The sequence below is a fragment of the Hemitrygon akajei genome, chromosome 21, assembly GCF_048418815.1.
Source record: "Hemitrygon akajei chromosome 21, sHemAka1.3, whole genome shotgun sequence".
In the NCBI taxonomy this organism is placed as follows: domain Eukaryota; kingdom Metazoa; phylum Chordata; class Chondrichthyes; order Myliobatiformes; family Dasyatidae; genus Hemitrygon; species Hemitrygon akajei.
This window is the reverse complement of record NC_133144.1, coordinates 40,818,524-40,832,024: the sequence shown is the minus strand read 5'-3', so window position 1 is coordinate 40,832,024 and position 13,501 is coordinate 40,818,524. Positions and strand designations below refer to the sequence as shown.

The 13,501-nt window shown below is 37.8% G+C and overlaps 1 protein-coding gene across 4 annotated transcripts in view; it reads right to left on the bottom strand.

Annotated features, from left to right (window-relative positions):
* Positions 1-13,501, bottom strand: part of LOC140714252 (mitogen-activated protein kinase 8) — a 114,761-nt gene that overhangs the window by 36,327 nt on the left and 64,933 nt on the right. For all 4 annotated transcript variants that reach the window (XM_073025298.1, XM_073025297.1, XM_073025299.1 and 1 more), the window contains 4 exons: positions 11,802-11,971; positions 8,968-9,097; positions 3,582-3,640; positions 3,230-3,368 (listed from right to left, as the gene is read on the bottom strand). In XM_073025298.1, coding sequence (XP_072881399.1) covers positions 3,230-3,368; positions 3,582-3,640; positions 8,968-9,097; positions 11,802-11,923 — 450 coding nt within the window. In that variant the 5' untranslated portion in view covers positions 11,924-11,971. The remainder of the gene's footprint in view (positions 1-3,229; positions 3,369-3,581; positions 3,641-8,967; positions 9,098-11,801; positions 11,972-13,501) is intronic.

The window sequence follows — 13,501 nt, the reverse complement described above, 5'->3', positions numbered from 1 at the left end:
AAAAACATTGGATCAACAGATAATGATTTTTCCAATGTTTGATTACAGCACTATTTTAGTTGTATAATGTCTGAACGTATCTTCAGGTTCTGTTAAGATTAAGACTCAGTCAAGTAGGGCCAAATTAATTATTGTTACTTTGGACAATTAGCTCAAACATTGGAGTAAAGTTGAGAGTGTTGCTTGGTTCTCAGTACACAGGACTTTCTTTTTATGCTTGAAGTCAGGGCCACTAATCTTAAACAATTCACACTGGAAGCAGCAGTGAAACTTCTGGAAGCTAGCTTCCTGATATATTGGTCAATAGTTGAATGACAGGGTAAAGGTGATATCTTGCTGACAAGGCTGGTCAAAACTGATATTTCACAATCTTTCTCCTCCTTACTCTTGGCGTCAAAAGGATCTCGATCTCCTTAACATTCATAGAAAGGGCACACTACACCAGGCGGTCAAAACAACTGTGTATGAAGAGTCTTCAAAACCACACACGTCTTCCCACCACAAGCAAGAGAAAGCCAGCAGATGCTGGAAATCCAAAGCAACACACACAAAATGCTGGAGGAACTCAGCAGGTCGGACAGTATCTAAGGAAATGAATAAAGAATCGATATTTCGAACCGAGACCCTTCTTGAGGACAATTAAAGAGAAATGCCTGCAATATGACGAGGGATATAAAATTACATTACAGTATTCGGACTGCTTTACCATGTATTCCTTATACCCTGTTCAGTTTTATTAGTATAATTGTCTGGTGCATTTTCCTACTAATAGTATAAATAACCTGTGTTGCAGGCTGCTATTTTACATTAACATCCTCAAGCTTCCCTTCAGTTTCCACTGGCATTTAACTTCCACTGAGCTGCACCTGGAGAGTCATTAATTGAATGCAACTTAGAAAAGACCACTTCTCCACATCTCAAGCAACTGTCGCATTACAGTAACTTCCATTTCATCCTCCATGAAATCCCACATACTGACTGCATATTCTCACTTCAGAAAAGACTGGCTTTGGCAAGTAATATATTTATAAATAAGAGAGTATGTAAAGCCACTGCTGCCTTAAAATGACTTCAGCAAAGCATATTTCCCTCCCCATGTTTGTACTTCAGACTAACAGCCAACTTGAGCCATTTTGTTTACAAACAGGGAACACTCAAGACAAAAGAAAATCATTGAAATGTTACAAGCAAAATACAACAGAACTGCACTGGTATAAATGAATTTGAAAATAATTCCAATATTCTGGAACTCGGTCCATAAATAAAATCTGCACAGGATGATGTTTAAAATCTGAATTTAGAATGACAATGGAAGCACAGAATGATTCATTGCTAACACCCCATGGAAGCAAAACATCATGCTAAAGAAACTCAGCAGGTCAGGCAGCTTCTCTGGAGGGAAATGAATAGTCAATATTTTGGCTGAGATCCTTCAGCAGGACTGGAAAAAGAGGGCAGAAGCCAGAATAAAGGGGGATGGGTGATAAATCTGGGTGAAGGGAGCAAGGTAAGGAGTGTGAGTAGTGTGTAAAGCTGGGAAGTGATAGGTGAAAGAGGTAAACTCTGGCTCTATCCTCTCTCTTTCCAGTCCTCATGAAGTGCCTTTGTATAAAATGCTGGTTGTTTATTTCCCTCCATTGATGCTGCCTGACCTGCTTCCAGCATTTTCTGAACATTGGTCAGGATATCCACCATCTGCAGAATCTCATGTTCCCTGTTTACCAGTCTATCCAATACAATCATAAAAATCAAAATACATTCATTTTAGCTTTTGCACCGAGGAAGCAAAGATCAGCGCACTGCTGGTTTACATTTTAACATTTGCAAAACAATGACCTGTACTCGGGAACTATAGTTAGTACAATGATCTTATACAGGCGGCCCTCCTTATCTACGAGTTCCACGTCCGCGAATTCAAACAACCGCGAATTGAGAAAACCCAGAAGTGCTCTTCCAGCACTTGCTGTTCGAGCATGTACAGACTTTTTTACCTTGTCATTATTCCTTAAACAATGCAGTATAACAACTAGTTTACATAGCATTTATTATAAATAATCTAGAGATGATTTAAAGTATACGGGAGGATGTGCGTGGGTTATCATGGATCGGGATTGAAAAAAATCAGAAGTTCTCTTACTAAGTAAGTCGGAACAGGTACATCCGGTATTATTTAGTGTCAGTTAGTCAAATGTTTGTCATAGTATATATTTTACCTTTCTATGCCTATTAAACACTTAAGAACGTATGTTTCAGCGCCGGGCTCGGGAACAGAAGTTCCCAAGTGCGAGTCAGTGACAAACTGCTTTCGAGTGCACTCTCCATCCGCACGGGGTTGATGTGGAGGATCAAAAACTCAAAACCCCAAAACCCAACAATTAAACCACTGTGTTGCTTAGTAATAATTGTAGCTTTCATCGGGGCAGAGCCTTTCTCACTTTATCCTTGAAAATTGTTCCAATCGTTGACTGACATAGCCTAACACTTTTACAATGACCGATGGCATTTCACCTCTTTCTGATCGCTTTATTATTTCCACTTTATTTTCAATCGTGATTATTTTCGTGAACAGAAACACTTCAGATTCAGAGCTCTGCCGCCGGGTCCTAATGTCCACTGCACTGAGACGGGTTAAATAAGGTCTGGGGTTCCACTAGATCCTAAGGTCCACCACATCGAGACAAGTTGAATAAGGGACTTGAGGATCTGCGTTTTTTGGTATCCGCGAGGGGTCCCGGAACCAATCCCTTGCGGATCAGGAGGGCCGACTGTATACAATATACAGAATTTGAAGAGGAACTATCAACTGCTTTATAAATAGTAGCAGCAAACCAATGGCAAAGTAGAACATTACAGTTAATCCTCAAGTGAGAATACAATAGGAAATGGCTTCCTTAATTTCTTTCCTTCACTTGAGCTACATATTTTAGAATTTGCTTTCTTCCTACTGGTATGAATAGCAACAAAATTTTCTACCATGTCTTTCCCCAGTACCACCGAAATCAAGCAATTAACTAGAGCAGAAGAGGATCTCTAATCGTCACATGGTTCTTTCCTCCCCTACTTTACAATCAGAAAATGAGAACCGAATAACAAAACTGCAGCCTTGAACAATGTGCTATTGCACGACACCAAAGGATAATCACTGCCTAAAATTACATTGAAATGGCTAGTTTTTAGTTAATGTTAAATCTAGTTTGCCTTAGACTATAGAAAAAAAATCATCACTGACCCGGTGTATAATGCCAGCTGAATGAAGGTGCTTGATGCCACACAGCATCTGATAGAGTAGATAAGACATTCGCTCATGGTCTAGTTCCATCTGAATCACCTGACAGAGATTGGCATCCATAAGCTCCATCACTATGTAACTGTCAGCAAGAACAATCAAGGAGAAAAGCACATTCATGTGTCATTAAAAAGAATGCATCAACAGTTTCTAATGTTTCATTTCATATTTAACTATTGTCACCTGCAGTAACAGCACTAAAAAAATCAAAATGCTTTGAAACAGTATGGAATATGAGTAACAACTCAATATGTTTAAAATGTCCTTATTTACACCATTATGGTAAAATACTTACACATCTTGAAATTCCTCAAGTGATTTTTGTGGTGTAAATACATTCAGCAGGCCAATTATCTGGAATATATTGAATATTCAAAGGTTAATGTAACTAGTGTTTTAATTTATGCAAGTTCTAAGCTTATTCCTGTCTCAGACTATAAGGAACTGTTAATAATTTTCATTGCTGAAGTCATTTTAACTTATTTATAGTCATTAAAGAGAACAGGCAAGCATAAAATATTACCAAAAACATTTGCACTCATCTAATTAGCCTTTTAATTCATCAGAAATTTTAATTCTAACCTCAGAACCTGGAAAAAGAAACTTTATAGAAAAAAATAATTTTTGTCAGCAAGAATAGAAAAGACTCAGTAAATTTGTTTTGCAACATTATTTTGTGGCATCATGAACAGTTTTCAGTAGAAAGGAATTCACACCCTCATCCTTCGTAGCATCTTTGAATTATTAATACTATTAAAGGGTGTGATTTTTTTCCCCCATTGAAAGAAAATGTTCATGTATATAGTATGAGCAGAAGTGTGCTGTAAAGCCAAGGATTTGAAAGAGTTGATGAGGTATCTTTTAATACCACCTGAAGATGAGCAGCTGTTAATTTATTTCCATAGAAACATTATACAACTCAGATACTTCTAATTTCAAGTAAAGATTTTGCCACCAATTATGAGGCTCATGTTAAAAACAATTTCTCCTTTGTAAAATGGTGATTAGCATCTTGTAGGGAAATATATATAGTACCTCCCTCGATAATAAATTGCATAGTCTCTCAGTGGATCCTGCTTCATACTTTATTCAGCTGATAGAATCTAGACCTCCAATTTCCCGAGATGGGTAACAGTTTAAAATCAGAGTTGTTTCCCCTCAATATAACCATGACTGTGAAGCATGTTGGGACATACCGAGCAGACTTAATATCAGTTCCACAGTTGAATATATCATGATGACAGGTCATATTGATACTTACATCAAAAAGAAATAAAAAGTAAATTTGGAAAAAATAGAAAATGCTGGAAATATTTGGCTGGGCAGGCAGCACAAGGATGCTTCTAGGAAAAGATATTTGAATTACACAGAAGATGGATACAGGTTTCCCCCGCTATCCCAAAGTAGAGCGTTCCTAAGAAACATTTCATAAGCTGAAATGGCGTAAAGCGAAGAAGCAATTACCATTAATTTATATGGGAAAAATTACTGAGCGTTCCCTGACCGAAAAAAATAACCTACTAAATCAAACCAAGTAGCACATAAAACCTAAAAAAACACTGACATATAGTAAAAGCAGAAATTATATGATAAATATACAGCCTATATAAAGTAGAAATAATGTACGTAGCGTAGTTTTACTTAACAGAATTGGGAAAATTTAGCCAAAACTGATTTGTAGAGAGAGAAAAAAAAATAAAAAATCGCACACACCTGCCCGCACAAGGCTTCACGTTCAGGTAGCCTTTCTCGGGGTAACCACAAGTTTAAAGTGGGCGCCTTTTTCCGTAAAAGCAAAAATCCTCTTCAGATTTCTTTTGGTTAGCGAAAACAGGTACTAATGTAGGTCTTTCATAAAAGCGAAGTGGCGTAAAGCAAACTTTTGTAAAGCAGGGGACACCTGTAACAATGTTGTCAGGGATAAACTGTATAACAGCCAATATTGCTGATGCCCTGCAGGTCTAACGACCCAGATTCAATCTTGATCTCTAGTGCTATTTGTGCAGTTTGCTGTCTTCCCTGTGACTACATGAGTCTCCTCCAAAGAAGCTTCCATTTTCTCCTGCATTCTAAAACCCCCAAAATATTGTGCAGGTTCCCAAGTTAATTGTAAACTGTCCAGTGTGCAGCTAAGTGGTAAATCTAAGAGGCGGAAAAGAAAGGTGAACATGGGGAGAATACGATGAGGTAAGATTTATGTAAAAATATGTACTTAATGGTCATCATAGGACTTGTTGGGCCACTGACCTTGATTCTGTAATATTCCTCTCTCTATGAAATAGAGTTTCTGGGCCAGGGAGAGTTTAAGTAACTGAATGATAAGAGGAAGTAGTACTAGCTTTGAGAGGGTTCACACACAAGATGACGCCGGTGGACGTCAGCAACTCTGCGGGCTTCAGAAAATTGTACCAGCGTTCCTCTAAAATATACTTCTTTTGAATTACTTTCGCTGCAATCTGCAGCATGCAAATTTCCTTTTAACAACGGATTATGAAATTACATCAATGATCTTCAGATCTCATGATTGATGATCAAGTGCAGAGCAGAAGTCATGAGCTCCAGTGCAGCAGTTAAGCATGGTGCCTTTAAGGGTTAATGCCATCACCACAAATATGGCAGGAGAGGCAGAATGCAAACCAAGCTGAAGTGCAGAGGGACGAGGCTTTCTCTACCCAGCATCTTGTTTGTGAATATGCAGTCACTGGAAAATAACATTGACAATCTCAGGGCAAGGCTGCTGCAACAGTGGAAGATCTCAATTTGCATCGAAACTTAGTTAACAGTGAATATTCCTGACGTAGACATCTGACCAGAAGGCTTTGCAATTTTCAGAATGGACCGAACTGTGAACTCTGTTAAGAAAAAAGGTGGCAGCATGGGCTTTTTAGTCAATTTTCGTTGGTGTTTGGAAGTGGGGCTTATGTCGACCTCATGCTCCGCTGACTTAGAGTACATAACAATCAAATGTAGACCATTCTATTTGCCTCAGGAGGTCTCATCCATGATCCTGAACGCAGTTTATAGACAAACCAGTGGCTGATTATAAGCAAGCACTCGCAAAATGCACAATGTCACCACCAGACAAGAAAAAGCCCATCTTGATGCATTTCGAATTATAGTCAGTGATTTTAAACCAGGCCTGTATGAAGAAAATCCCGCCCATTATTACCAACACACAATCTGTTGCACCAGAGGTGCCAGCACACTAGACCACTGCTACATGATGATAAGAAATGCCTATCATTCCTTCCTGAGACCGCATTTTGGCAAATTAGATCATTTGGTTGTACTCATACTACCTGCATAGACAGAGCCGAAAGAGCATGGCTCCAGAGATCAAGACAACCTGGAGGTGGTTGCGGGAGGCAGAGGTAGAGCACTTTGTTAAATGTAGTTTACTGTCTGGAGAACGTGCAAGAATGAGAATAGAAGCCAGAAAAAGATGTAAATATACTGCAGTTGTTGGAAATCTATTAAAAAATATTTTTTTAAAAAGTCAGCATCTGTGCAGAAAGAAAAATATTTAATTTTTTAAAAAATCTGAGCCTTTTCTTTAAATCCAACAGACATTGTACTGTATTTTGTTCTTTTCCCAGTCACAAGCACACAATGGTCAAGACTTTTGGTTAAGATGGCACCAGCATATAACAATCCTTCGGTCATGATCTGAATAGATTATGAAACCATATATTTCACTTCTTCTACGCCTTCTATGTATGTTTTCCATCTTTGATATGATTCTGGAACTGTTGGAGACTGTGATTTTCTGTTTGGAGATCACTTGGATGTTCCAGCACTCTGCAGTCTCTGAGAGAATTCTGGGAGGCAGAGGTGGCAAACTCAGGCAGGCTGCAGGACAGGGCACGAGCTGATATTCGACTCCATTTCGCTGATGAAAGCAATGAGGGAGACTGAAACATTGAGATGAATGCAGAAGCTTGGAGATCGTTTGGGCGCTTCAGCGCTCTGCAGTCTCAGAGAAGATTCCTGGAGAAAGATTCTCTGTCGCAGAGAGGGGGGACCGGGAGAATGATATGGTTAAGAAAATGGGCAAAAGATAGCAGACAGAATATAATGTATGGAAGTGTGAATTTAGGTACTTTGTTGGGAAGAATACAGTTATGACTATTTCCTAAACAGGGAGAGAATTCATAAATCAGAAGTGCAAAGGGACTTGTATTGAAGTAAAAATGCATTTACAGCTTTCATTTCTAGTAGTTGAGAATATAAAAGCAAGGATATACCACTGAAGCCATATAGGATGTTGGCTAGACAGCATTTAAAATTCTGTGAGCAACTGTAAGTTCAATAATTAAGTTCAAATTTACTGTCATCTGACTGTACAGATGTACAACAAAACCAAACATACAGCACATGAAATATTACCATAAGTTAATAAAATACAATTCAAAAATGCATGCAGTGTGCAGCACAGGCAGACTGTGCAATGGAGAGTGGTCGCCCTGTGCCTTCCAGAAGTACACAGTCATCTGTTATTTTGTCCACATTGAGACTCAGGTTATTGTCCTTGTACCATTTGACAAGCTTCTCCTCCTCCTCCTCTCTGTATGCCGACTCATCATTGCTGCTGACGGGATGATGTGCTGGTCCATGAGAGGTTCAAAAGCATGATCCCAAGAACAAAATGCTTAATGTTTGGAAGAGCATTTGATAGCTCTGGGTCTGTACTCGACAAAATTCAGAAGGATGAGCAAGCATCTCATTGAGACCTGTTAAATACTGAAAGGCTTGAATAGAATGATTGTGGAGAGGATGTTTCCATTAGTAGGAGCATTCTCGGATCTAAAGGCACAACCTCACAATAAAGGGAAGTCCCTTTAAAACTGAGATAAGAAGAAATCTTCAGCATGAGGAATTGCATAGAGGACTGAATATTCTAAATACTCAAAACTAATTTACAGAAATGTTCTTAAGCAGTTGGAATTAGCATAACAGCATTTTAATGCTGTAGCATGCAAACTAAATTTGAACTGGTTGAATCAATAAAATACAAACAAGGCAATAACATTTGATTATTCCTTAGAAATCCTGAAAAAGAGCAAAATATTTCAAGGTGGGGGGGGGGGAAATGAGACATTCTACAACATTGCCCCTACTATGGATCAATAAAGCACACAATTTATAAAAAATTCTATAATTCTACACAGCCATAATATCCAATTATACTTAATCATCAATCTAAACAACTGCAGCTGGAAATCTGTAAATGAGTCTGGCAACTATTTGCCTACTTCTGCTGCTTGAAGTGTAGACCTTACATGGATAAAGCCAAAGGAAAAATGCCTGAAGATCTGTTATCAAAGCTGCTCAGTATTTCTTTTTATTTACATTAAAGGCGACTGACATTCTCTAAAAAGGAACCAATTTAAGACCAAGTACTGAGAATAACGTTAGCTATCATTTAATTCAACCCATAGACGGCATTACTGGGATAAAATTCAAGCCATTACTGAATTAGCATCTATTTGGCTTGAGCATCCTGAATTAAAATAATCTGTGATAAATCATTTTCCATCTAAATGATCAAAGGACTGTTCAAACAATATTCAAGAGTGATCAAAACACAGTCAAGTTAGTCACAAGCTTCTATTGTGTTTTTTTCCCTCTTTTAGTGAATTAACTTTGCGTGATAAATTAAAATACTAGATAAAGCTTCTTACATTTTTATGGTTGACACACTTCATGAGGACTAATTCTCTATAAGCTCTTTTCGCATGAGTCTGATTTTGAAATGGTCGGCTGAGTTTCTTGATAGCCACATTCCTATCGAGAACTGCATCATAGGCTGCACTATAATATAAAAATTAAGTATCAGAAAAAACTGTAAGAAATGACAACACAAATGTACTCAACTTAATTTGGCAGCTTTCTATCAATTCATGCACTAAATAGTGGACATTAAAAGTGATGCTTTATTTAATGTATAGAGTCGTAGAGCAATACATCACAGAAACAGGCCGTTTAGCACAGAGTCCATGGCAAACCATTGACCTGCACTTGAACTGCAGCCCTCCATACCCCTCCCACATTTCTCTGAAATGTTGAAGTGGAATTCTAATCCACCTCTTCCACTGTGCAGCTCATTCCACACTCTCACTGAATGAAATTCCTTCTCATGTTCCCCTTTAGTTCACCTTTCACCCTTGACCCATGATCTCTAGTTCTAGTCTTATTCAACCTGTGTGGCAAAAGTGTTTGCATTTATCCTATCAATACCCTCATAATTTCATATACCTCCATCAAATCGCCCTTCATTTTCCTACACTCTAGGGAATAAAGTACTAACCTATTCAACCTTTTCCTATAACTCAGTTCCTCAAGTGCTGGCAACATCCTTATCAATTTTCTCTGCATACTGAATAATAAGTAGCCTGGAACTAAGACAAAATGAGAAGAATACCATAAATGGTGGAACAGTGTTATTTCCATGATTTATTAAAACAATTTATTAAAACTGTTGATTCCCCACAGTTCCAGTCAGTTTTAAGGCTAGCCACAAGACACCTGCATTTAAAAATGTGTTCTAGTCTTAAGCAGCCTTGCTCACTGATTCTCCCCTTAGCTCTATCGTAGTGCTGGATGGAATAGATATTTCAACCTTATCCTTATCAAGTGAATAAGGAGAGCTGAGGAATTTAAAATCAATTTCTAACATCCATGTTACCAAATTATAATTCACATTTTTAAACCTATTCAATTGGAACCTAAGTTTGCTCTATAAAAGGCTGAAATGTATTTGATAGTTAGAATAAAGTGACATGCTCCTTCTGACTTTTAGCATCAACGTCTCAGATTTGGGGGATAGAAATAAAGTCATTCATTTATTACACCATCCTGACCTCAATCATTCAGCAGTTATGCCAACTTTAAATCAAAGTTCACTTTTCACATACCCTCTCTTCTGCTCTGCATCTAACCTGAAGTGCAACTATTCAAACTAACACTCAACCATACTTGTGTAACTAACTGCAAGTGTTTACCATTCCAGACAAGTGCCTTTTTCTTCTACTTTCTGCTTTTGTTTCTCTCAACTTTTGCCATCAAGGATCTAAGGATCTCCACCATTTATCCAGAAATTAGCATCTTACACTTAACCAAGTTCAGTCAAACAATTCTATAAAGGCATTAACATCATTGTTGCCAGTTAATTATACCATCCATGCATGCTATTGATGAATCTTTTGTTAGTGTAATTGTATCGAATGAAAAAATTATTTTTGCTAACTGTTAAGCCATTAGTCATGGGGATTGCACTCTCTCCACAAAAAAAAAGTGCAAACATATTCTTGTGAATAAGCTGGGCGGTGGAATTAGTTAGGAGCAAAATTTAATACCTCACCAATGTGCTCCCTCAATAGAAAATGTTAATTGTAGTTGAGTAGTCATAAGGTGTAGCTGAGATTAAGCCATTACTGAACTTCCTTCAGGAAATCTTGGCAGTAAGTGCAGAATACTGTTCAGGCAACAATCTAATTACAGGGACTGATGTAAACCATTTCAGCTTTTTTGTAACTCGAGTGAACCAGTGAGCCTTACAATTACTAACTCACAGGCCCTTTAAAACTTGAAACAACTCTTCAATTCCATAGAAATGATTTTACTGTACTTAAATGTGAATTTATATTAGGTGTAATGTTGCTGAAGGCAGACTTGTAGTCGCTTTTTGACCACCAAGTGCTATAATATTAATGACCCAATAACACAAGATACGCTGCAGCATTTTTGTGCAACTGTAAAAGCATGCAGTTCGATTTTCTCTTCTTTACTAGTAACTGATATTCAGTGCTGATTAAATAACAGTAAATAAATGTGGATAGTAAGAGATAGGATTCTAATCTTGTGTGAACACACATTCCTCAGATTCAGACTCAAACACAAAGTTCTAGTCACTTATGTAAAACACTTCATTAACTCTAATTTGTAAAACACAGAAAAAGGACAGATATAAACAAATACAACTACACAACAGTTATCTCTGCTTACAGTAGATCTACTGAATATTCTTCCTTCTGACTGCCCCATATAATGTATGTGCTGCTTGGTTCTTCTACGCAAAGTTCTTTAATGCCATGTGAAATTCAACTTGCATGATTATTACTGTTGACAAGAGATCAACATTAATTAGCACTGCTACTTCCCATGCTAAGTGTGGCGACACGTGGGCTGCCCCCGGCATAACCCTTGACACAAACAACACATTTCATGGTATGTTTTGATGTTTCAATATACATGTATTTATAGGACAAATAATGCTAATCTGTCTAATCATATCAGCTACATCTTTTCCAGCCTGAAAGTTTCAGCTTTATAATTTGTTATCTGACATGTGCCATAACAGCAAAACACTGATCCATTAAATGGTAATTAAATATTACATTAATAAAAGGGGGAAAAGATTCTCCACATTTCCATTTATTATTTTTAAATGAAAAGCTCAGAGGTCAGTCTTTGGTTTGCATGACTGATGGCAAAAGTCAAAAAAAAGTTAACTTACCATACAATTCCCTGTGCTCCTGAACCAATGGGCTTCAAGTTTTGATAGCGTTTCAGGACAGTGAAGGTTGAATCCCCAACCTCTACACTGTAGAACTGGTTGTCACGTTTGTTCCTATTCATGATGTTGGTTTGATAATGTGTGTTCACATGTACTGCCTTCTCTCCAACCTGCAGGGATCAAAAATGTTTGTAAAATGCAATAAGGAAATTGTTTGAAGTTATGAAAGCAATTTAAATTGAGTCATTATCACTTGCTTCATGGGTTTCCTAGGAATTCCACAGAAGTTATTAACTGGTTTTGAATCAATCAGAACAAGATGGAAAAGTAGATTGGCTCCTACGGTAGCTCAGCAGGTTCACATTTATTTGAAGGCTTCAATTTCCATACTCAGTCTGTGCTCTCAACATCTCCTAACATTAGAATTACATAGTATTAAGATATGTTCTTGCATTTCCATCCTATGTATTCAAAAGAAAGGAATCTTAATAGAGTTGCAGTGGTAGAAATGAAAGTCTCACACCCGCAGTTATCTACAAATATTGACTTTCTTACCATTTTTCTTCATAACTGTGTCCACATTTTCCCTTACAAATTCCTACATATTAGGTTCTGAACATTGGAGATGCTGGCAGGGCACAGCGAAAAGCCACTTAGTTTTATAAACTTCTTCCACCAAAAACTTGATTATTAAGAGTATCAATGATATTGTCATTGCATTCCCTCACTTATGTAGCAACATATCAGTTTTATGTTCCAGCTGTCAAAAAACTCCCATGTATATAACAATCCTAACATTTCCCCAACGGGTTTCAATCTAAATATTTCAAAACTACAGCAATATACAAAGTTCAAAGTAAAGTTTAAAGTAAATTTATTACCCAAGTACATATATGCCACCATATACAACCCCTGAGATTCATTTTCTTGCAAGCATACACAATAAATCCAATAACCATAAAAGAATTAATGAAAGATTGCACCAACAGGGCAAGCAACCAGTGTGCAAAACACAACAAACTGTGCAAATACAAAAAGAAAAATAGTAATAAATAAGCAATAGGTATCAAGAACATGAGATGAACAGTCCTTGACAGTGAGTCCACAGGTTGTGAGAACAGTTCAGTGATGGGTCAAGTGAAGTTGAGTGAAGTTATTCCATTTGGTTCAAGGGGCTAATGGTTGAGGGGTAATAACTGTTCCTGAACCTGATGTTGTGAGTCCTGAGGTTCCTGTACCTTCTTCCTGATGTTAACAGCAAGAAGAAAACATGACGTGGGTGGTGTGAAGAATTGCTGAATGATATGGAGGCCTTTACCCATGATTGGCTGGACGTTATCACTACTTTTTGCAGGATTTTCCATTCAAGAGCATTGGTGTTTCCATACCAGGCTGTGATGCAACCAACCAGTATATTTTCCACCAAACATCTATAGAAGTTTGTCAAAGTTATAGGTGTAATGCTGAATTTTCACAAACTTCTAAGTACAGGCGCTGCTGTGCTTTCTTCATAACTGCACTTATGTGTCGGGCCCAGGACAGGTCAAGTTGCTGTCCCTCTCCACCTCAGATCCCCATGCATAGACTTGCTCGTGGACCTCTGGTTTTCTCCTCCTGATCAATAATCAAATAATTGGTCTTGCTGACAATGAGTAAAACATTGTTGTGGCACCAGTCAGCCAGATTTTCAATCTCCCTTC